This window comes from Canis lupus, chromosome 31 (assembly GCF_048164855.1).
Source record: "Canis lupus baileyi chromosome 31, mCanLup2.hap1, whole genome shotgun sequence".
Classification (NCBI taxonomy): Eukaryota; Metazoa; Chordata; class Mammalia; order Carnivora; family Canidae; genus Canis; species Canis lupus.
The window spans coordinates 17663603-17689734 of NC_132868.1; the positions used below are offsets into that span (position 1 = coordinate 17663603).

General features: G+C 39.2%; 1 protein-coding gene across 1 annotated transcript in view; it reads right to left on the minus strand.

Moving 5' to 3' along the window:
- Positions 1-320: 320 nt before the first annotated feature.
- LAMP3 (lysosomal associated membrane protein 3) overlaps positions 321-26132 on the minus strand; it is a 35538-nt gene continuing 9726 nt past the window's right edge. Inside the window, exons 4-6 of the mRNA XM_072807548.1 lie at positions 16971-17028; positions 13628-13798; positions 321-2051 (exon numbers count right to left, since the gene is read on the minus strand). Of these exons, the coding sequence (XP_072663649.1) occupies positions 1918-2051; positions 13628-13798; positions 16971-17028 (363 nt within the window). The 3' untranslated portion in view covers positions 321-1917. The remainder of the gene's footprint in view (positions 2052-13627; positions 13799-16970; positions 17029-26132) is intronic.

A 26132-nucleotide genomic window follows, 5' to 3' on the forward strand; every position in this document is an offset into this window, starting at 1 on the left:
CTAAAACAAAATCAACTGTAGAAAGATGATTTAACTTACTGATTCAAGCAACAACCTCCACGACAATGGTAAACAAAAATTTTTATAGCACTAAAACTGAATTATAAGACATAAATGACATAAATTCACCTCCAAAATAAGTTTTTTTAAGGTTTTATTTATTTATTCATGAGAGACCTACAGAGGGAGAGAGAGGCAGAGACATAAGCAGAGGGAGAAGCAGGCTCCATGCAGGAAGCCCAATGTGGGACTCAATCCCGGGATCCTGGGCTAACGCCCAGAGCCAAACGCAAATGCTTAACCGCTGAGCTACCCAAGTGTCCCCAAAATAAGTTTTTATTACAAAAACTTTTAATACAATTCAGTATTCTTTTAAGACTAAACCAAGGACCTTGCCAACCCTATTGACCCATAAGAGAACAAGTCAGGAAAGTCAATATGAACTCTAGGATGACCTGAATTATTCCTTTCCTAAAGAATTCTAGGAGTCTGTGGTTTTCTCTGTTAGTATACTTAGTTCCTTCCTTTAGTTGTAAAAACAATCAGGGGTATAATTCTTGGCAGGTTGCTCTATAGAATGAAGTGAATCGTAATAGAAAATGTGGCTCTAATATGCATAAGGAACAAGTTACCACAAGGGGGAGGTCTACATTCAAAAAAGAAAAGTTGCTTGGTGATTAGAAGATTTTTCTATTTTAAGAAATAAAAAAATGACTTGAGAAGTTTACTCCATTTCTTTATCTTTAGAGCCATAGCTGCACAATCCCATAAAAATGAGAAACTCTTGTTTTACAGAGAGCCCCGAGGTCTCCTTCAAGGAAGTAGAGAACTTTATTGAAGATCGGCCATTTCATTATCAATCAACCCCTCCTTTTATGTCTCCTAATGTCTCATGATTCTGGAGAAATTCATTTTTGCTGGGAAAAAGGAGCATGTGCTAGTGAGAGGCCTTAGGCAGCACTCGGTGTTTTTGTTCTTGTAACCAATTTGGTGTAATGAACAGTCTAGAGACTTTGGTACCAGATCAACCGGTAGTTAAATTCTGGGTCTGCCACTTGTTACCTGGGTAACATTGCAGTGATTATTTTCCTTAAGTTTGAGTTTACTCATCTATAAATTGTGAGAATTAAATGGGATGTACCTCAACTCAGCCTAGTGTCTGGCATACATGTGTTCAAAAACAAAGGGCTATTGTTTTTCGCTTATTAGTGAATTCTGTTGTCCACAGCCATCTAATTCTTAGTCTCTAGTGATTCAGTGGGAGGAATCATCATTCCTTTTTTCATTTTCAATGATTTCAATCATTTTCAATGATTCCTTTAATCATTTTTAAAAGTATAAGTTGATTTGTTCCTCTTGTTGGTGTCACATCGAACCTACAAAACTTGTGATGTGGTGGGCGTTTTGATGACTTTTTAAAAAATTAAAGTGGAAAAGGAGGCAAGTAGATCATCAGACATATGTATATCATATGAAACATGGATAGTAAAAGCATTAGAAGAAGTCCATTTTATAGATAAAGCAGAGGCAGTTTTATAATGGGAAAGATGAAAAGTAAAGTAAAATCCCCAATGTGCACGGGTAGCATTTATTACAATTAACATTGTGGTTTATAATTTGGAAGCATATACCACTTTGCATACTTTACGTTAATTTAACATATCTCAAATGTTGACTTAGAATGGCTAAAATATTTTGAAGCAAATTGGAAAATACTCTGAAGCAACTCACTAGATCTTTCATAAAATGAACAAAAAATATGCAGAAATTGATTTGGTGCTTAAATCAGAAATGGGTTTTGTGAAAGATGGTGATTTACATTGTTAGAAGGACTAATGGTAAGGGAAGTACCCAATATCCTGGAACCGATGAAAGAATTCTCTAAACTCCATTATTTTCTTTTCCCCGGGGCACCAATTAGATTCTCTGGTATCCAGATGATTCGCGTCTTAGGTGGATTCCATAAACAATCAAACCCACAGCACAGAGACCAAGTACAATGGCCCCAATCACAGGTAGCACAACTGTGTAGTCAGATGAACACTCGTCCACTAAGAGAGAGAAAAAAAATATAGTATAGTGGGTAAGGTTTGGTGAGGAAAGACCAGAAAGAGTGGGAAGACTATGAATTTTGGAGTCAAACCCAAGACTGACTTTTTTTTAAATTGAAGTATAGTTGACACACAACCGGGCTTGACTTTTAATCCCACCACTAACTGTGTGAACTGCGATGAGTACTGAACCTTGCAATTTCCTCATTCATAAAGTAAGCAAATAAGGTTATCTTACTTAATCTTTCAACAGCGTTATATATTATTTGCTTGCAATTTGTCCTCTGCAAAGTAGAATGTGCTTACATAAAACAGACCGCCACTAGAGTACATGTGATATCTTGAAAACATGTGATATTTATCTGTGTTTTCAAAAATATAAAACATTTTTGCTACACTTAGCGTTCTTTTTTATTGCTTTTAATGAGCTAAAAATATTAGAAAAGTACCTAATTATCTATGAGAACTTAGAAATGAAACTTTATAAATTTGTCAAACTTTCTTTTTATTTCCTTAAGAGAGTACTTATTCAGTTCATTTAAAATGTAATCAGCCTCACCTGGGGAAAGATGGAGAACCCTGAGGAAAAAAGGGAATGTGATTGAATACAAATAAGTAGAGAACAATATCTATATCTTATTCAAGGATAGGTAAAAGTCAACAGATGAATGGATAAAGAAGATGTGGTATACACACATAATGGAAAATTATGTAGCCATAAAAAGGATGAGACCTTGACATTTGCAACAACATGGATGGACCTAGGAGGTATTACACTCAGTGAAATAAGTCAGATTGAAAAAGACAAATACCATATGATCTCCACTCATATGTGGAATCTAAAAAAACAAATGAATAAACAAACAAACAAAAAAGCAGAATCAGACCTACAAATACAGAGAACAAACTGATGGTTGCCAGAGGGAAGGGGGCAAAGGAAATGGGTTAAAATAAGTGAAGAGTGGAAGATACAGACTTCCAGGTATGGAATGAATAAGTCACAGGGATGAAAGGCACAGCATAGGAAATAGAGTCAATGCTATTATAATATCAATGATATTATAATAGCACTGTATGGTGACAGATGTAGTTACATTTGTGGTGAGCTTAGCGTTACGTATAGAGAGGCTAAATCACTATGTTGTACACCAGAAACTAATATAACACCATGTCAACTTGAATAAAAAAAAAGAAAAAAAAATCCCCACTATATGTTAAAGGGTGGAAAACCAACAGAAAGAAAAATGAATATAGTACTACAATTTTTTTCATAAATAAAGAAGAAATGAAGATATATTTGCTTGTATTTACATAAAACCTGGAAGGATAAGAATGCATGATAAACCAATAAAATTATTTATAGGTGGCTAAGGGGAGAGTGGGATGGAAGAAAAACATGGTGAGGGCAAGGATTTGTAAGGTAAAACTGCATGTCACCTTAGTTTTAAACCAAATGCAAAGAAAATTTTAATCAAAATTTCAAATATTTGAATAGTATCTTATAAGAAAAAATAAAAAGGACAGATAAGAGACTATATCCATCAGATCCTTGCTTAAACCAATATTTAAACAAATCAAGGATTAATTCTCACCTGAGGTCAGAGAAAAAATCAGGAAGGACCAGGGGAGAGAGAATGATAGAGACTCCAGAAAATGACACATCTGTACAAGACAGGAACTGTGCTTTTCCTACACTATTTGATGTGGCAGTGGACAATATTTATATAATTTTAACAATATATACATTATTAATTTAACAAAAAACAGTGATATAACCATAAAGGGAATGGTGTAAGAGTATGAAATCATCTGCCATAACAAGCAGTTTAAAGCTAATAAATTAAGAAATAAGAAAGAAAGCTTTTTAACTTTTTAAACAAGAATTATTGAGATAGTTATCATAAGAAATTATAAAAATTAGTTAAAAGTACTTTGTCTCTTAGAGGAAGGACAGGGAAATGTTGCTTTTCATGATAAGCCCTTTTGGAGTACACAATTTTGTTACATATACCTTTTTTTTAAAGATTTATTTATTTATTTTAGAGAGACAGAAAAAGCAGACACACATGAGGGGCAGAGGGGCAGAGGGGCAGAGGGAAAGAGAATCTCAAGCAAACTCCCTGCTGAGTGTGGAGCCTCACATGGGGCTCAATCCCACGACCCCAAGATCATGACCTGAGCCAAAATCAAGTTGGACATTCAACTGACTGAGTCACTCAGGTGCCCTTGTTAAATATATATATGATACATATGGATATATATGATACATACATACATATCAATATGATATATATATCAGTAAATATGTTTCTGAGATTTAAAAAAGAACATCAACAAATTAAGAGTTTAATTCGATTAAAATGATTTGGAAAAAAATACAAAAATGTCAAAACAAAATGTAAAACATATACATTAACATAATTCCACCACTAGGAACCTATACTAAAGATATATTCATTTAAGTACACAAAGAAATGTTACAATAATCTCAGTTCAAGAGAACAAAGTAGACAATCTACATATCCACCCAAACTATAAAATGGCATATCTGTACAACAGAATATAATGGAGCCACTACAAAGAATATGCTAGATCTCAGCATGCTGATGTGGAAGTTCCCTAAGATCTGTGCAGCTTTGCATGAGCCCAAACAAATGTGCATGTGTGCCTGAAATGAAAAGATATGCAAGATGCTGGGCAGGGGTAGGTGGGAGTGGAGAGCAATTTCTACTTACCATATAGTTTTACACTATTTAATGTCACATTGCATAAATGTTTTTAAAATGCAGAAAAGTACACAAAGAAAATAATTATCTAGGGTGCCTGGGTGGCTCAGCGGTTTGGTGCCTGCCTTTGGCCCAGAGCATGATCCTGGAGTCCGAGGATCAAGTTCTACATCAAGCTCCCTGCATGGAGCCTGCTTCTCCCTCTGCCTATGTCTCTGCCTCTGTGTGTCTCTCATGAATAAATAAATAAAATCTTCAAAAAAAAAAAAAAAAGAAAGAAAGAAAAGAATTATCTAGTCACCACAGTCCTTCCACTTGAATGAATCACTGCCAACCTTGAAGGCATTTGCTTCCTCTGTACATACATGAGAGTGTGTGTGTGTGCACATGCGTGTGTTTATGTGTATGCTTAAAGAAACATCACTATTTTTTAAAATAGTATTTTCTCACTATAAGTAATTAAGATGATCTACTAAAGCTCACAAATAAAACCGCAAAAACTATAGGAGAGGAAGAAATTTCTTCCAAGATTCTTCCAACTGGTTTAAAAATTATTATTAATAGGAAAAAACATCTAAGTTTTATTATGTGTGCAGAGAGGGTTGATATTGAAATTGATACCCAAAGAAATAACCAAGAAAGACAGTTTTGATACATTTTAGACAAATAGATAATAGGTTTATGAGAAATTGACAGAATAAAGAAAACAGATGTTTGGGAGCTTCAATTAGTAAGGAAGTTTAAGTGGAATTTGGACTAAGATAGCAGATTAGCAAAAGGTAAGGGGTTTTGTTTCTATAGCTTTATTGCCTTTAAAGCTCCTTTCTCTAGTGATAAGTCTTTTTACTTTACTACAGAGAGGATAGCTTTCATATGGGAGATTTATTTCCTGCTTTTAGGGCGACAGAGGAGGATCTATGAATGTTGTTTCCCAAGTAGCTTCAATTCAAAATAATCAGTATGCTGTGGTGGTACATTTTGGGCTGCCCTCGCCTGAACCCTTTACAAAACCAATCACTTGAAAAGCACGCATCCAGAAATTATCCTTGCTAAATCATGGACAAATATGACTTCAGATGTCTCTCTTTACAACTATAAGGACAGATGGGTAGAATAATAAATACAAGTAATTTTATTAAAATAGAATCATGCAAGTGCTATTTAACCAAAATTGTTGATTTTAATATAACTTCACTTCATTGAAGAAAAAAAAGCTAAAGGAAAACTGGGACAATTACCAAACTTCAAATAAATATATCTTTGTCACAAGATAAGAGTTACGAAGATCATGAAAGATCCCTGTAAGGTTCAAATAAGAAATTATAAATACACACTAAAGGATTATGAAATGCATTAAGAGGGTTATGAAGTAAATGACAGACATGGATTTTCTAAACTGTGTTTTCAATTTAGACAGGATCTATTGATAGTGTTTTGAAAGATTAGCACTAGCAGATTCCCTTCTAGCTCTTTTCTTCCCAACTCAAATTTTGAACTTATTATTTTTTTAAATAATTGTTTGAGTTTACATTATTTCAATTCTATTTGATAACTGCCATTCCTATAGTTAAAAAAGTTTGTTTCGAATATATAACACATTGGCAATTCAAAGTCAAAATAATTCAAAATGTTGTAGGTTGAGACGTTCCACTTTCAGCTTGCCCCATCTTCTTAATTCCCCCTGTCATAACCACTTTATTTATTTGAGAGAAAGATAGAGAGAATGCAAATGATGGGAGGGCCTGACGGAGAGGCAGAGGAAGAAGGAGAGAGAATCTTGAGCAGACTGCACTGAGAATGGAGTTAGAGGCGGGACTCAATCATCATCCTGAGATCATGACCGGGGCTGAAACAAAGAGTTTGATGCTTATCCTGACTGAGGCACCCAGGTTCCCCAAGGATATATTTTGAGTAACTTCCCTATACATATATAAATATGTATGTTCTCATTCTTTCTTATAACTGTATTCTTTTGTGGGATGTATCTGTCCCAGACTGATGAAAACTTCATTTTTTTTTATTTTTTGCTATTATAAATAATGCTATAATGAATAACCATGTACATATTTCATATACAAGAAGGTGTGACCTTATGATAGATTTACAGACCCATAGTTGTTTCATGCTTTTTATATTTAACTACTTAAATAGATTAAATCCCCCTCCCCTTTTTTTTTACTGTGGCTTCTCTATTCCTGAGAGATACTTGTTTTTATCCTTCTTTATAATGTGGCTTCTCTCTGATCTTACCAAATTTCATTGTCAAGAATTTTTTTTTAAGAAGAGCTCATTGGTGTTGTATCCCTTGAATTATTTCATGTTTGAAGATATCTATTATCTTAATAAATAATATTTTGGGGTCACACTTTCTTTCCCTTAGGGTTTTGTAAACATTGGTCTATTGTTTTTTGGCTTTAAATTATTGTAAATAAATCTGAGGGCAACTTTAACTTTCCCCTTTATAGGTGATATACTCTTTTGAGGAGGAGAGAGAATTCATATGTCTAAGGAATTATCTTTAAAGTTTTTTTTTTTAATTTTTTTTTTTAATTTATCTATGATAGTCACACACAGAGAGAGAGAGAGGCAGAGACATAGGCAGAGGGAGAAGCAGGCTCCATGCACCGGGAGCCCGATGTGGGATTCGATCCCGGGTCTCCAGGATCGCGCCCTGGGCCAAAGGCAGGCGCTAAACCGCTGCGCCACCCAGGGATCCCCATCTTTAAAGTTCTATAGCTTAGTTTGGATGTATCTCAATGCTAAACTTTCTGTGTCAGTGTTTTTTTTTTCCCCTGGGACACACTATGCTCTTTTTTTTCCTGGGACAAACTTCAATAATTTATCTTAAGGAAAATCTCTGAAGCCATCAAGTTTATCTTTCTTCTATTTTTAACTCTCTATTTCAGATGCACCAATTATCCTTACTTTAGATGATCTGAATATCTTCCATACCTAGCAGCTGCCCTATAATTTCATAATTTTAATTTTTATCTCCATTAACTGCTGATTTCAGTTATTTTCTCTATGAAGATAATTTATATTTCAGCTCTACTGCTTTTGCCTCTTACTATTTCTATTTATTATTAGGTGTTGCTTTGATACTCAAAGTGTTCACTTGTAGGAGTGAAATCTCCCATTCACCTCACTCTTTCATTATAACACTTCATGATCTCTCGTTATATGGAATTCACACTCTCAACTGATACTCAGCAAAAACCAATTGTCAGGGATTTCTCTCCATTCCTAAAGTTATGTTTTCTTTGTATTTTGTCAACTATGTTCCTTTCTAACTCTCCTTTAATTGTGGTAAGAAAGACATAAAAATTACCATTTTAACTATTTTAAGTATACACTTCAATAAATACATTCACATTTTTGTGCAACCACTATCCATTTTCAGAACATTTTTCATTTTGCAAAACTAAAACTCTATAGCCATATTTTGATCTAATCTTATACTATTTTTATTTATTTTGCTGCAGTTTTTTGCATTAAGGTCATAGAGCTTGTTTTCATCTTGCTTATTCTTTTTTTTAAAAAGTTTTTTTTTATTTTTAAGTAATCTCTTCACCCAACATGGGGCTTGAAATGACAAACCCAAGATCTTGCTTGCAACCCTCATCTTGTTCACTTTTTTTTTTCCACCAACTGTTCTTTGCCCATTTTTCTTTTTTTTTCTTTTTTTTTTTTTATTGGTGTTCAATGTACCAACATACAGAATAACCCCCCAGTGCCCGTCACCCAATCACTCCCACCCCCCACCCCATCTTGTTCACTCTTAAGCATCTTATCCATGACATTGCATTTCCTTCAATATCATTTGGGTAAATTAGGGCCTTTCTGTCCATTATGTCTGAGATCATTTAATCTTTCCCATTGAGCAACCTATTTGGATTCTATCTTCTTTTTTGTACCTTGAGAATTAGCTATAGCCTGGGGGTAGCCTGTGATTTGGGGTTGGCTCCCCAGTTCACTTCCATCAGTCTCTGTGTTGACTCTGCCTCTTCACAGTACCCATTTTCACTACTCTTAGATGAGAAGAGATAAAATGACCGTCTATTTCCCTCCAGTTTTTTTAGGAATGGTAGTTAAGCGTTCACAAGATTTCTTTTTTCTCTCATCATATGACTTCCTGGTGAGTGTGGTGGGGGGAAGCAGGTGCTCAGAACCCAGCTCTGCTGTCCACTCAACTGTTCTTCTGAATCTTGTTTCTTTTTTTTCACCAGTTTTAAAAGGTAATCGCAATAGATTGTATCTCCACTGCTACTGGTGATTTTAAACACTCTTCCTCGCCCCTCCCCCCATTAGATAATGAGGAAGGAAAATTCTAATCCCTATTTTTTAAAGATTTTTTAAAAAAATTATTCATTCATGAGAGACACACACACACAGAGAGGCAGAGACACGGGCAGAAGGAGAAGCAGGCTCCATGCAGGCAGCCCGATGTGGGACTCGATCCCAGGACTCCAGGATCACGACCTGGGCTAAGGCAGGTGCTAAACCGCTGAGCCACCCAGGGATCCCCTCTAGTCCCTATTTTAACTCTACTTTTTCATTTCATATGTTTCTATAATATTTAAAAGAAAAACTTAAGCCATCTTCATGTATTTCCTGTTTCCATTTTTTCTTAAAAATTAAGAATTAGTACTGCAGAATAAATCATAACCATTTTAAACAGTTAATGAGGCAAAACCAAAATTCAGACACACATTTATACACATTCGCTAATCAATGTCTGTTTTGAAATTCATACATAATTCTTTAATCACAACACATTTGTGAAAACCTAGAAACAATAAAAATTCTCAACAACACAATAAATATATTATTATATACTGTTGATAGCATATTCATGATAGCAGCCATAATAATGACCCTTGGCACCTTTGCACAGAGAAATGCTTATGATGCACAGGTAACAAAGGATTCCAAACCGGGTTCTCTGTATGCTCCGGTTTGTAAAATATGCATGTGAGGGAAATATATCAAAATTAACAATGGCTAGGTTCTCTCCAGGTGGGCATTCGTGAAGGTTTCTATTCTCTCTAGGTGGGTTGCAGAGGGAGGGGTGAATTCAGGATGCTCCACCCTCCACGGAAGAGAAAAATGGGGGTCTAAACCTGCAGGACCCGCAAGCAGCAGGTGCGCTAAGGGCAAGGGGCAAGCGCGGCCTGCAGGGGAGGCTCGCAGGGGCGGCCCTCAGCGCTTCCCGGAGCGCCCAGCACCTGCCGCGGACCCCAGACAGCGCCCAGCAGCGCCCTGCAGTAAGCCGCGCACCCCTGGACCCCGAGGCCACTCCCGGGGATGCCAAGGGCCCAGGGCCGCCTCCCGCCCCTAAGTGAACTGCCTTACTCCTCTCTTCTTGATTTTAATTCCCCTTCTTTCCCCATGTGCTGTGGGAGAAATTTCCACACACTAGACCAGTAACCTTCCTTTAGTCATTCTCCCGGATGGTCATGGCTGGGTGCGATACAGGACCTCTGAGTTACCCCCGAGGTGGAGCTAGAAACAGGAGTTGGAGGGGGGGATGGTTGATTCCTGCTGGAGGAACCTGTTGCAGGGCCTGCTGGAGAGACGCGGCATCTCTCCGAAGGCAAGCCCTCGCTGGTAAACCGGGTCACAGCCCAGATTTCCCTCAACATCTCCTGTTGTAAGGAAGGAACAGTAGGGATCCCTGGGTGGCGCAGCGGTTTAGCGCCTGCCTTTGGCCCAGGGCGCGATCCTGGAGACTCGGGATCGAATCCCACATCGGGCTCCCGGTGCATGGAGCCTGTTTCTCCCTCTGCCTGTGTCTCTGCCTCTCTCGCTCTCTCTGTGTGACTATCATAAACAAATAAAAATTAAAAAAAAAAAAAAAAAAGGAAGGAACAGTAATGTCCTAACACTCGAAACGTCTTAGGGGCTCTTAAAGCTCTCTTGAAGCTGCTGTGTGCCCTCCCGACCCCCTCACTTCTGAGAAAATGGAAAGAGATGAAATCCTTCCAGGGAAAGCCAGAACATCCTCTGGATAAGCAGTGGTTAGAGTGCTGTTGCCAAATTTCATAAACTTCCTGTTAAAAACAGGTGAGTGGCACTTCTGGCAAATACAGAAAAATGAGAAAACCTTTTTCAGGAAAAGCAATTAAAACCATTACTCACTGTTTTCTCCAAAATAAAGACATCAGTTCTCCTATTTCCTTTTTTTTTTTTTTTTTTTAATGTAGGCTCCAGGTCCAGCAGGGAGCTCAAGGCCTGGCTTGAACTCAGGACCCTGAGATTAAGACCAAGGTGAGATCAAGAGTCACTGAGCCACTCAGGTGCCTCCTCAATTATCCTCTTTAAACAATGTAAAAATTGTTTAAACATTGTAAACAATTACAATGTAACAATGTAATGTTTATCCTCTTTAAACAATGTAGGCGGTCGAGCATCTGTCTTCAGCCCACATGGTGATCCTGGAGTCCCAGAATCGAGTCCCACATCCCTGCATGGAGCCTGCTTCTCCCTCTGCCTATGTCTCTGCCTCTCTTTGTGTGTGTGTCTCTCATGAATAAATAAATAGAATCTTTTTTTAAAAAATGAAAAAAGAAAACTGTATTAAAAAATAAACAATATAAGAAAGAAAACCGTGAATAAGATTGTAAGCTGGGGATCACTGGGTGGCTCTGTGGTTTAGTGCTTGCCTTCAGCCCAGGGCATGATCCTGGAGTTTCGGCATCAAGTCCCGCATTGGGCTCCCCGCATGGAGTCTGCTTCTCCCTCTGCCTGTGTCTTTGCCTCTCTCTCTATGTCTCTAATGAATAAATAAATAAAATCTTTTAAAAAATTGTAAGCTATATTTGATAGAATTTTCCTCCACTTATCAATCTCTCTCAATCAGGAATCCCTGGCTTATGATTTTTTTTTTTTTTTTTTTTTGGTAAATGTTTGCTTACAAGGAAAGTGGGTGGTGCCTTCAGCTTAGGTCATGATCTCAGGGTCCTGGGATGGAGCCCCATGTCGGGCCCCCTGCACAGTGGGGAGTCTGCTTCTCTCCCTCCCCACTGCTGCTCCCCTTGAAAAAAAGGAAAATGGATAATAATCTGGGGTAGATCTACCTATTCTTTCTGTTTGCCATTCCTGATTCTTTGGATGCTTTGACCCCTGGCCATAATGGCCCAAATTAACAAAATTACAAGGATAGGCTAGAATCAAATAAGAATAGAGACAAAGCAGAAAAAAAAATGTGAAGGAGGCAGACAACAAATGAAGGTGAAAAAATTGGTTAAGAATGTGGCAAGTTGAGAATTATATGAAAGGGGAAGGACGGGAGGGGATGAAATGAAAAGGTAGCTTTTCTATGTTTCCCTGTGGGCACTGCTAAGAGAGGCCAGATGTATGTTGCTGAAAGGTTTTATTTCTCACCTCTGCTATGACAAGGTTTCCCACTTGCTCACTTGCTGCTTCACAGAGGTTCAGAGGCAGAGGAAGAGCAAGTGTGTACCTTATTTTTTAAGATCACATGATTAATTACAGAGGCTTTTCAAACCTTCATCATGAATTTTTAAGTTTCCTCAAGTTGGAAGTTTTGAGACCAGATGACAAAGTGGGTGCCACACCTACTAAGAAATTTTTAATATTTTTATCTTAGCACTGTGGTAAAAGTCCAAAATGGAGGCAGAGATTTCAAGATTCAGACAAAACCTACAGAAATCAGGGGGTCTGAGGCCAGCAACACTTTAATCCTTCCTCTGTTCCATGCTTCCTAGCAAGTATATCAGAAGATTTTTGTAGGCACATTTTCAACTTTATAATGGAACTCAAAGATAAGTTGGGTTCACATTACAGAAATGGAATTTACAGCTAAACTTTTAGCTAAATCTATATATGAAAATTGAGAAGTACTCATAATGTTTTTAGCTATTATGAGAGGAAGGTTTTAGAAACTGAAATTCGATTCCTAGACATACATAGAAATATTTTTTTCCCATAGAAATCTTTATAACCTGTTTCCCCAGAAGGGAAAAAAAAAACTTTCAGAAAGTCACCTTGGTCTGCCCCTGGCCTTCTGCCTAGAACCTGCTTCTCTCTGTGGGGAAGTTGCATAGAACTCAAAGCAGAAGTTACATAGAAACTAAAACCAACTATAAGGAAGCTCTAGTCAGGGGAATTGAGAAGAGGGAGCCCAATAGAGTATATATTTCTATGTTGAATTATTGCAATTTTCTCTTTTCTCTCTGCAAGTGGGAAAGAATCGATTCTGAAATCTTGAGTTTTAGATATTACTAATAGGATCTTAAAAGTTTCCAAATATACCTGAGTTTTCCAGTACTCAACAGCTCGGAAAGGGAAAGTTGCAGATGGTATTTTCTGACTTTTTGATTGAGTATGTGTGTGTGTGTGTGTATTTGGAGGAGGCAGGATATGTGTTTTGGTTTTACCAGGAGAATGCATCCTGTTGTCGAGAGTGGTGGATATGAATGAGTTAAAGTAGCTGATTTTTTTTTTTAAGATTTTATTTATTTATTCATGAAAGACACAGAGAGACAGAGTCACAGGCAGAGGGAGAAGCAGGCTCCATGCAGGGATCCCAATGTGGGATTCGATCTGGGGACTCCAGGATCACGCCCTGACCTGAAGGCAGGTGCTTAACTGCTGAGCCACCCGGGCTTCCCTAAAGTATCCGATTTTGAGATTGGTATTGACTCAAAGGAATGACAGGAGGGAAAGTTGGACAGAGAAACTTGGCCCTAAAAGCTTTGTGGAATCATACTGTCATGGAAACTCACGTGACCCTTGTCCCTTTGACAGCTTCACACACAAATAACAACTTGAAACTACCCCCTGGGTCTCTGAAGTTTATGCTTGTGACATGAGGAAGACTCGACTTACCATTACCAAAGTGGTCATCTTTGAAATCAAAGGCTTGAAATTGGACATTCATTGTTTTCAGTTGAAGGTGGGTTGACAGCTGGATGCTCTGTTCGCTCACACATTTGAAGGAATGCCCAACCCTAGTCTCGAACATCACCACAGAGCTTTTCATTCCTTGGTAGATTTTCTCTGAAAACACAAGGATGACATATAACCACATCTTAGTATGTATCCATTGAATTTCAGCTGTTCCCGGGTGGCCCATAGACAGTTAAATGGCCTTCGTTCAGATGTGGCCTTCAAGGTTTTGCCTTTTCCTCGTGAAGAACCCCTCTGGTGCTCTTGGGGACTTTTTTCTGGTATTATGTGGTATAGGCGGGCAAACTCACATAAACTGGAATGTACTAGCTTTGGAATGAGAATTTTTAGGAACTTTTTCTTCAGTTGTCTTAAATCATTGGGGGCAGCATTGGTGGGGACTAGTGTCAGTGCTTGGGGACTACAGAGAAGTGCCCACAAAACCCTCAGAAATAAGTGACGGGCACTGAGGGGGGCACTTGATGGGATGAGCACTGGGTGTTATTCTGTATGTTGGCAAATTGAACACCAATAAAAAATAAATTTATTATTAAAAAAAAGAGAGAAGTAGGTTGCTTTCTGTGACAGTCACATGAACCCTTAATGAATCAGAATAGACATACACAGTCACCAAGTGGAACATTTGCATATTACCAGACTGTATTAATCTAGCAAAGCGATGGGCTAATCCCATCGTTAGGAGGGGTTGTTACATCCATCCATAGAAACATGGTAAAGAGAGCAGCCTATCTCTGCCCATCTGAGTGCTTTTGGAAGAGAAAGACTGTTCAAGGACTGGCGCTCTACTATGACAGGTATACCCTTTTCAAGGAAACATATGCTTCAAGGCAGATGGGGCTAAACATCTTAATCATATTATTAACTCCATTTGCTATAATTCTGCATTCACCAAACACCCTTCTGATAATACTTTGGCTTCTTGAATGGGAGAAAATCCACTGGTCAGAGGACCCAGCTGTCTAGTCCCCTTGGTAGTTACCATAAGAAATAGTTCCATGATAAATGCACATATTTGCATTTTGATTTTATACATTAGTTTCATGACCTTGGTTTAGATGTCTTCTTGAAGACACAGACAATACATAAGGCGGTGCTGACAGCCCCCACAGTTGAGGACCAGACTGTGGACCTTAGTGAATTCACCAAAGTGGTGCCTGCGAGGAATACCCATGGGCTGCTAATGAGGGAACTTGAAAGTCTCCCTCCTTTCCTGCCTCTGTGGGTGTGTTTGCCTGTGTCTAATGTAGCCTTCCACATCAAGGGTCTGCTTGCTATGCAGAGGGGGCCATGCAAATACTCTGCATGCACTGTCCTAATTCTCATACAATCTTTTGAGATCGATTCTACTGTCTCCATTTTACAGACAAGGAAATGGAGAGTTGGAGAACTGAAAACATTTGCCTAAGATCCTACAGCACAGCTAGTAAGTGGTATTTGGACTCAAGCAGTCTGATTCTACAGTCTGCTGTCTTGACCACTATCCTATTGTGTCTCCTGACTATTACTGTACTATGTACTGTAGATTCTTGCATATATACATGCAAAAATCCCTCATGATGCACTCCATTAGCCACGTACACTACTATATCATGTCTTATATCCAGGGTAGTCTACTACTATGACTCCCACTAACATTACAGCAATCATTACCTCTAATTACCACTACCACCACCACTGATGTGTAAATTATCATTATTGTGATTTCTACAGCTCTGCTACTACTGCTGAGTCTGGAATTGTTGAGTTGTTGTTTTATCCCCTTTGTCAGCCTCTAGCCTAGCTTCTGGTCTGACTTTCCCTTCTCCTGTTTCTTGAGACATTACTACTCTATTGCTGGTTAAAATTTAGTCCATGCTTTGTGATATCATTTGCTAATTTATGTTAGAATTCACAATATGTATTCCCCAGCCTATATGAGCACCCTTGACTAAGTGAGGTACTATATATGAAAATGAGTCGTCAACTTGACATCTTACTTACTTTTAACCAATAATCATTGACAACATCCTCTTGAACAACATCAATAAAATGTATCTTATATTTTAAATAGACATTTCTTCACATTTTCATCTCTTGGCAAGTTTCTTTAGTATAGGTTCCTTAATAAGATAAGTTTAAGCTAGTCAAAAGACAGAATTTTAAAAAGGAGAAAAAAGACATGTGTGGTACCTGGCACAGAGTAGGTGCCAGCAATGGTTTGTTATCCAAGTTTGGGCTTTCCAGAGAAACATTTGAACCCTTGAGAAACTCGTCTGAATTGACTGGGAGCATTACTTTCCTAGACAGGAACCTTAGAGGAGTTCTCTCCACTGGCCCTACTGTGGCTAATTCTCTATATAGCAACCAAACTGAATTTTTATAAATGTAAATTTGATATACCATTTCCCTACACCAAACCCTCCTATGGCAACCTTTCACACTTTAAACTAAAATCCAAAGTTCTCACCTTATCTTACCCACAAGCCCTACATGGTCTGGCCTGGATGACCCTCAGACCTTATCTGCTGCTTTCTTCACTCTCTTGGGCACACGCAGTACTTGCCACTCCCTGAACAGATGAGCAAGTTCACTTCTAAGGATTTGTGTATCTGTTGTTCCTGCCACCTGAAAAAACGGCTCCTCCAGGCCCAGAGCCCCCAAATGGGGATACCTCTCTACTCAAACTTCCCCTCTTTAGAGATACTTTCCTCCCCTGAGGGCTTCCCAAAGGTCCTACCAAGAATATCTTTCCAATCCTCTCCCCCAGGACCTGTTTGTGTTTGCTCATAGAACTTAACACTACTTAACTATTATAATTTAATGTGTCTGTTTATGGTCCTCTCCCCACTTCTAGAATGTAAGCTCCATGACAGCAAGGACTATACATTTGGATAATAGGGATTTCTATTACGGGGCTTGGCACCTAGCTGGCACTAACTACAGTTGTTTTTGTGTGTGTGTGTGGTTTTTGGGAGTGTTTTTGTAGCATGAACGCATGATTCCAAGAGTCTAGAATAAATTGCACCATCAATAGCAAATCTGTCCAAAAGTCACTAAACTCCTTACAGTTGCTGATAATGATCCCTGACATAATGTACTCCAGCCTCCTTCATGAGCAGATGAGCAAACTGAAGCAAACAAAGATGTAGTATGTTTTCCTGGTTACTTTCTCAGTCTGTCTCTCCAAAGCAGCATCAAAGATTAGCAATTCATTGGGGTGTGAAATGAGCTAACCTGAAGCACAGCATCACTGCTAGTGGAACGGCCTTCTCTAACTACTTACCTGGATTTGAGACCGCCAAATAGGCTCCTACTTCATTGATATAATATGAGTTTTCATCCTGTAAAACAGCAGTGTATTAACCTTCGGGCAATCTTTTTTTATGTTAACGATCCTAGTTTACAAACTTTGTTTAGGCAAGGGGCAGCCTGGTGGCTCGGCAGTTTATCGCCGTCTTCAGCCCAGGGTGTGATCCTGGAGACCCGGGATCGAGTCCCACATCAGGCTCCCTGCATGGAGCCTGCTTCTGTCTCTGCCTGTGTCTCTGCCTCTCTCTGTGTGTCTCTCATGAATAAATAAATAAAATCTTAATAAAAATAAAATAAAGCAGCACTGCCTCATCTCCAACAAATAATCTCTGATGCTTACAGGAATGTGAGAAGTCCACACACTGTCCTAAAACTCATCATTAAAAAAAAAAAAAAAAAAAAAAAAAAAAAAACAAACTTTGTTTAGGCAAAATTCCAGCTCTTTGATCTTTGATATGGGGTTTTGGGGATGTAGTGGTATGGAGCCATAGTTGTGTCTGAAAAGTTCAAAAAAGTCAATATACCACACAATAAATAAATAATAAGAAATAGTTTACTCCTGGTCCAAAATTTCTCTACTGCATACTTGTTGCTAGAGCCTAAAATTCAAATTCCACCACTCCAGAGTCCCTTAAGTTAGGCCAAGTTTCTCCCTGTTAAAATATATATACATCTGGAAGGTGGAGAGGTTGGAGGGGTACACATTAAGCTTTTACTAGTAATGAATATCTAGGTAAAACTGAGACCACTCATCTTCTTTTTAAAGGCAGAAATAACTTCAGCATTTAAAGATTTGTTTATTTTAGAGAGAGAGCAGAGGGAAGGGGCAGAAGGAAAGAGGGAGAGAAAGTCCCAAGCAGACTCTGTCTAAACTTGGAGACTGATATGGGGCTCTATCTCACAACCCTGAGATTAACTTGAGTTGAAACTCAGAGTCAGTCATTTAACTGATTGAACCACCCATGTGCCCTGAGATCACTCATCTTTAAGGCTATCATGGGTGGACTTCATGGAGCTTATAAACTCTCTGGGAAAAACAATGTGTTCAAAATTTTGCAGGCATTTTCTTGGGGAGGGTATAGAATTGCTTTGAATAGATTAAAGGATTCATGTCTCCAAAATGATTAGATAGGGCTACCATGAGGGATTCTGGAAAGAAATGGCTTACTGAGATCAGGGGGTGTTCTCAAAGAGGACTTGGAGGTTGTGTTCAGAAATATTAAGAAAAAAAAAAAAAAAGGAAATATTAAGCAGTGTTCCACATTCTATTCAGGGATTGTCCTTTTGGGGAAAAAAAAAAAAGACCATTACAAACAGCCCTATAAACTCCTGAGACACTAAGAGTGTGAAACAAAGGGAATTGAACTGAGATATGGAAGGGTAAGTTGAAAAAGGAGGCCTTGGGGTTTTTAAAAGTAGGTGATTTGCAGTTACTTTTTGCAAACATTCATTAGAAACTATCCACAAGTAAGAGGTGCAAAAACAGAGGTATAAAACAACCAAAATCAGAATCTGAAATTGAATTACCTTTAGTAGTTTCAAGTCTGGTCATAAAGAAAGTTAACAATAATTATCTTGACTACATTCAGTCTATCTATGTATTATTTGTAGATGAAATGATGATTCCCTATACAATATAAGGGTTCTAAAAATAGAAACTGTTTTAGTAAGGCAACTCCTACTGATACACTCAACTCTAGATCCTATAATTCATCAAATAGCACCTATTACATCCTGGCTTCTTACCTTGTGCGGGGCACTGGAGCAGACACTTCTATGCCATGCCTTATTTAATCCTCACAGCAAATGAGAAGAAATGGAGGCTCACTGACTTGCCCAAGGTCACAGCCCTAATAGGTGGCAGGGAAAGATATGACTCCCAAGCTTCTTGTCTCCAAGTCTAGCATTTAATTTCTCTTAGATATACTCCAGATCAGGTATTGCTCTAGGTCCTGGAAAAGAATAAGACCTGGCTCCTTCCTTCAAGGTGCTCAGTCCTAGGTCGCAAAGGCAAAGTAAACAATGTACTTGGACCATCCATTTGTTTTAGAGAGAATATCTGTGACCCAGGCCCTTCTTTGGTCACTTTCACAAACGATCTATTGAGGTTATTCTTTGGGGTCCTTTTTAGCATAAAGAGACCTGTATTTCAGGGCCCAAAGTCTTATAAGATCCCTGCTCTATCCTAAGAGCAGAGAGGATCCACTGATGGGATTTAAGGAAGACAGTCACACAAGCATGACTTTGTTTTTTGAAATTTCTTGGCTGCAAGTATGAGATTGCTTTAAGGAGCAGCAGGAGAACAGTGATAAAGTGAGCTCTGAGCTCCATAGGGGACTTCCTAGAATCTTCTCCTTCCTGTGGCATCTCCTCCATCTATCCTCACATAAGGAAAAGCTTTATATTTCTACAAAGGCTTCACAGTTTACTAAGTGCATGCTTTTACCTACATTGCTTCCTTTGATCCTCATAACAGCTGCCTGAGAAAGAAAAAATATTATCAGCCCATTTTGCAGCTGAAAACAAAGAGACTCAGAGGAGTTAAGAATCTATCTCTAACTCACATTGTTTGTAAGTGACATAAAGCAAAATCTGGTCTACAGGATCCTGCCCTACATTTTCCTCTATGGGATATGTGGGTATGGACAAACAATTTGTTGCACTAGAACTTTCTTTCACATTCCCTGAAATGCAGTTGTTCATATTTAGCCATCTATTGGAAGCAGGACCAGCTACATAATCTGTGGTGCCTACTATAAAACAAAAATATAGGATTTCCTGTTCAAAAGTCATTGAAGAATTTCAAGAGGGGACAGCAAAGCTTAAACCAAGCATGGGCCCGGCCGACTACATAAGTTACATGCTCATGAAGCCAGTCTTGATAGGAAGGGCCATTTCTGCTCCCCAAGAACCAGTGCTATATAGGGCTAAGGCCAAAAGGGGGGCTTTCCAAAGCAGATGGCAGAGTGCTCACATTCACTGTGAATTCACCTTAATGGCATGACAGGATAGAGTTCGGAGCCCATATCCAGTTTCCTTCTATTAGCCAAATGTTTCCTGGGTTCTGAGCTGATGTCTATGGTTATGATAAAGGAAAATCATTTGTTAGGTGACTCATGTAAACAAAAGTGCAGGCAGATGTTTATTTTCCTTGAGATTCCAAATTTTATATAATTTATGCTACTGATACTAAATGAGTTTTATCTAGATAATTGTGCCCAATTTTTCTGTAAAGTTTTGAAATAGAAATAGTAGAATAGAAATAAAATTGTCTTTTTCTTTTTAACTAATTTCTACAACCAACGTGGGGCTCAAACTCACAACCCTGAGCGAGATCAAGAGTCATACTCCACTGAAAGAGCCAGCCAGGCACTCTGAAATTGTCTTCTATTTAAACTAGAGAAAAACATTTATTTTTAGACTCAGAAGTTTAGAATTTGGCATAATGTGAATGGTAGTAGGGCTGGTTTATTCTATAAAAGGGATTGGCAAGTTTGTTTATGTAAAGAGCCAGATGATAAATATTTTAGGCTTTGTGATTCTGTGTAGCTGATACTCAATCCTGCCATTGTAGCACAGAAGCAGCCAAAGACAACATGTACATAAGCGAGTGTGGCCATGTTTGTCAAATAGCACCTACCAAAACCTTCATTTATGGACACTAAAATTTGACCTTCATATAATTTTCAGGTGCCACATAATATTGTCTACCACCACCACCCCCGGCCATTTAAAAATGTAAAAGTAATTCTTAGGCTGCAGACTCTACATTTTTTGGTAGCTGTCTGAATTTGACCTGGGGGCCACAGCTTGTTAACTCCTGTTCCCCACCATCAATGGAAAACAAAGTTGCAGAACAAATCACTCGGCTAAAACAAAACCAAAAACCAACTATTGGGACTTCATCAATATAAAAGGGTTTTGTACAGCAAAGGAAATAGTCAACAAAACTAAAAGGCAAACTATGGAATGGGAGAAGGTATTTGCAAACAACATATCAGATAAAGGCCTAGTATCTAAAATCTATAAAGAACTTATCAAACTCAACAGTCAAAATAATAAAAAATCCAGTTAAGAAATGGGCAGTAGACATGAACGGACATTTCTCCAAAGAAGACATACAAATGGCCAACAGACACATGAAAAAATGCTCAATATCACTCAGCATCAGGGAAATCCAAATCAAAACCACAAAGAGATACACCTCACACCAGTCAGAACGGCTAAAATTAACAAGTCAGGAAATCACAGATAAATCACAAATAAAATAAGATGAAAATTGAGAGGGAAGTAAAGCATAAGAGACATTGAACTCTAGGAAACAAACTGAGGGTTGCTAGAGGGGAGGTGAGCGGGGATAACTGAGGGATGGGCATCAAGGAGCACACATGATGTGATGAGCACTGGGTATTATATGCAACCGATGAATCACTAAATTCTACCCCTCAAACCAATAATATAGTATATGTTATTAACTAAATTGAATTTAAATTGAATTTAAATAAGGAATTTAAAAATTAAAAAGTAAAAGAAATATAAAGAGAGTGGTTAACCTTCTCTTTGGGAGAACAAAGCTTTGCTAAGAATTTTTTAATGCCAATTAAAAAATTTCTTTTTGTTCCTATGTGACCTAGTTTGAGTTGTCAAATCTTTGAGAACATTACAAAAGTCTAATTTTTGTAATTAGTAGGATGGGGAAAATTATAACAAAATTACTCTCTCAGTTTCATGTGAAGATGAACCGAAGACATCCATGTAAAAAAACGTATTACAGTCTTCACTCAAATTTTGACCAGTGTTATTCACAACAGTGATAATAAATTAGATTGCCCCTTCCCAGTAAACCTGTCTCATTGAGCTCAAATGATCATTTTTTTGTCTATTTCTTAGAGCTCAGATCTACCACAAATAGAAAGAGAGAGCAAGGAAGTTAAGCTTCGACAACCCTACTGATTAAAGAAACAGAGCCTAAACCTCAGCTCTGGGGGATGAGAGACAGGTGGGTACAGAGGAAGGGGTGGAGGGTTTGGGAGCTTCAAGCAGATGTCACACTTAACCCAAAGTGCGAGGGAAATTACAGGCTATTCATTATGCAGTTTATAGTATCTGCTTTCTCCTCTGATGCCCACAAAGTGATTCTCTGCCAGATGTTTTTCACATTTGGGGTTCAGGTTGGAAAGCAACAAAGATCTATCATGTCAGATTCTTGAAAACAAAGTGAAAATCGTTTGTGAACCTATCAGCATTGTCAAAAGGGGCTAAGGACTTCTAACAGCTAAATGTGGCACTTCAGCACTTACAATGTGCCCATTTGAATGGACCCTTGCTGGAGTCCCATCTCACCATTCAACCGATGGGATGCTGACACAGTGGCTTCTCATTGCCAGTATCTAAGAGCTCTGCAATATCTCGTCAGAGGGGTCCTAATTCCCCAAGGGTCCTAAACATCTTCCTTAACAAAGGACCAAGTCCAAAGCAAACCAGCCAATTGACCTGCCCAAGAAGGGCATTTGCCCATTTCAGCAAAATGCATTGTGGGAGTGTCATAGTCACAGATGTTCAGGATGTGGATTTTCTCTTCAACATCAATCAGGCCTTTTTGCTCGGTGTTGTTGTGTTCTATGTTGTGTTCTATGACAAGAAACCTTTGCTCTGTATATAGCAATGGGAAGCCAAAGAGGCCGTTTCTTTGGAGCTGCTGGTCTACTATTTGGCAGTTTGGCCAAGAGTCTCTGTGAAATTTAGATTCATTCCTTTATGGATTCCTTACCTCATTCAACAATTTGCTAAAGATATGCTATGTACAAAGTCAGGGCTTGGCACCAGGAATAAATCACAGATACACCTTCAGGACAGCAAAATGTGCAGTTAAGGGAGGTCAGGGGATAACCAGTGGAAGGTTGGGAAACCAAAAGAAGAAAGTCTCCCAGTTTTACCTGGGATGGAAGTGGGGCCTGGGGCAGTGGGGAGATTTCACAGGGTAAAGATAATGGAGCCTGTCTTAAAGCATGAATGCACAAGGGGCTGAGGGGTGGGAGAGGGCATTCCAGGCAGAGGGAAAAGCATAGGGGAAAATGGGGCATGAAATAACACAGCATACCAGGGAAGCTCTACATAGTGCATTCTGAGGGTGTTCACATTTGAACGTTGATAGCAATTCTCAGGAATCTGTAAGTTAAGAGGGCTCCAAATACCCCTGCAAGGTTCTGGGTAAGCAGCAGGGCAGTGGGCAGCATTAGCTTATCAGATGTTGGCTGGGCAGGCCAGAACATTGCCTGGCTCAGAGTGCACCCTCCTACCCCCAGAGCGCACCCTCCACTCCAGCCCCCCCCTCACCTCCTACCCTGGCACGCCCAGACCACTGATCTCTTCCACGTCCCATCCCAGAGTCAGGGCTGGAAACCTTAAGCTGCCCTGACAGCCAGGTGGATGAGAAAGAGGTAGTGCTGAGCATGGAAAAATTAACTCTACACAAAGTTACTGAAAGATCTTCTAAAACAAACTCTCCTAGCAGGAAGGAAGCTGTGGGGTGCGGGGGTAGGGAGGTATATTTATCTTGCACCTGGAGGGCCTGAAGGACTTTCAGTTTGTTACCTTAATCAAATGAGACCCTGACATAGAAAGGTTTTCAGTTCTTTAAAAAATGAAATGAGAGAAATGAGAAAGGAAACCTACCTCTCCTAACCCCGTTATGGGCCAGACGCCACACTCAGCATTACCACATATGATGGACTGGTTCACCTTCACAGCAGCCCAACAAAATAGGTAGTGGTTGGCCCCATCTTATAGAGGAGGAAACAGGCTCGGAAACAGAACTGGTGACTTGTCCATGGCCACATAGAAATGACACGGGAATGAAATGAACTGTGAAGGAACAGTTCGGGATGCAAGTTTTCCTTTATGTTTCTATTATTGGCAATATTTCAATTAAAAAAATTACAAATTATTGTACATGTTTTGAAACCTGAAACTATAGCATATATTTATTTTATTTACTCCCATAATGTCTGGCTCAGTGTTTGGGACACATAGGTGCTCAGTAAATTCCTATTAATAAACTGTTAATTCAGGCTTGCTCACCAGCATCCATTTACCATTCTACAATTTGGTTCTCATAACATTTATTATGTTGTAACTAACATAAACTATTTTCCAAGACTCTTTTTCTCTAGAGCAGTAGTTCTTGGCCAGGGGTGATTGTCCCCCCCAGGGGACATTTGGCAACGTCTGAAAATATTTGGGGTTGTCACCTTGGAGCTGGGTGTTGTTACTGGCATCCAGCAAGTGGAGGCCAGGTATACTGTTCAATATCGTACAAGGCACAAGGTAGCCCCCATCACAGACTTATCTGGCCCCAAATATTAATACCGCTGCTGTTGAAAAGCACTGGTCTAGAAGGAAGCAACATTTTGAAAAGTGGCTGACAGTATTGCTGAAGCCATTTCTCCTGCGGAAGAAACTAGATGGCTTTCCTGCCTAAATGCATTTGACACAGACCACCAGTTAGGGCAGAGTGCCCACAGGTCAAATCTGGCTTACAACTGTGTTCTGTTGGGCCAGCACTATTCAAGTCTTCAAAAAAAAATGTGTTGCCAACATTTAAAAATAAAAAGATCTGGGTATTTCTGCCTTGTCTTGAACAGTCAGGAGATCTGATAACACTGGTTTCTTGTTACCACCCAAGAGAGGTAATATGTAAAATATTTGACAACTGACATAGTAGGGTAGCAGCCACTCAGAATGTATACCCCACCATCCGGAATGAATGTCCACTGTGAAGGACAGTGAAAGTCCCCAGGGGGAGATGCCGGCCAGCCACGGACACTGCCAGCCAGAGCTGACGAGTGGCTGCCCCTCTGGGGAGGATGGGCACTCCCTACCCCACCCTTGTGTCTCCTCACTTCTGAGGCTTGCCTCTGTCATCTCATTACTCCATGTTTTCCTTATGCAGACTTAATGGGAAGATGAAGTCTTCACCAAAAGTGGGAAAATAAAAAAGAAAGACTGCCTGTTTCTAGGAAAAAAAAATTTTTTATTAGCCTACTTCTTTCATTAAGCTCTATGCTTAGTCCCTGTAATCCTTGGGTTTGTGGCCACCATTTTAGCTTAAACAAGTTCTCTTTTAAAATATGGAAATTCTCCTGAAGGACTCAGGCTGGTGGGAAAATTTACTTTCTACAAGCTTCTTTGCTTTTCTCATGTTGTAGAGCTAAGGTCAGCTGCTTGAGAAACTGGTGCTGGGGAATGAAATGAATAAGGTGAATTTGGTTGGCAGGACCTAGGCAAAGCATCTATTGCAAGCTTGGGGCCACAGCTAGTGGCTCTTCTTGCTCCTTCCAGAAAATGGGTGGAGGGAGAGAAGGCCCTGCTGCTCCATCTAGCTCTATCTCAGTATTCATTTCCTACCCATACTTCTGGAGGCACAGAGATTTGCAGAAAGGTAGGGGTTCAACCTTTGGGTGGAGTTTGGTCAAACAGAATCCAGCCTGAAGGCATTGGAAGGGCAGGCATATAGGGCATCAGGAGACAGAGGAGAGGAGCAAAAAGAGACATTGAAGGGTGCCAAAGAAACTTGCAGGCCTGCCTAAGGCAGTGGCCACTGCATGCTACAGACAAACGCTGGAGTTTTCTGATGCCTTCCCTCAGACAGTTACTCACACAAGCAGTAATCTGGGTGGAATCAAGCTTTGAACTGAAGCATGAATACTTGTGCCTGAACCCTCTGCCCTTTTGCTGAAGTGACTTTAGAAGAATTCCAGGCCCCTTTGTAGGTTTTACCTTAGCTGTCCAGTGGTAGAGAACATATTCTGCCCAGAATGTTCTGGTGTGAGAGAGAATGTTTTGCCCATTTGATACTGAAAGCAAACCTCTGGCTTCTCAAGTGTATTTCTACCTCAAGGAAAACCATATGCACAAGGAAGATAAAGCCTTGGACACCAAGTTAAGAACATCAACATCCTTTATTGAACATTGTTAGGTGTCAAGCACTGTGCAAGACCATTTACATACGCCATTTCTGATTCTCCCAAGGATCCCACTAGGAGATGTAATTATTTCCATTTTATAGACAAGAAAATGTGCCTCCACCAGTCCAAAATCGTGTGGCTGATAAGTACTATGGCTGAGAGCCAATATT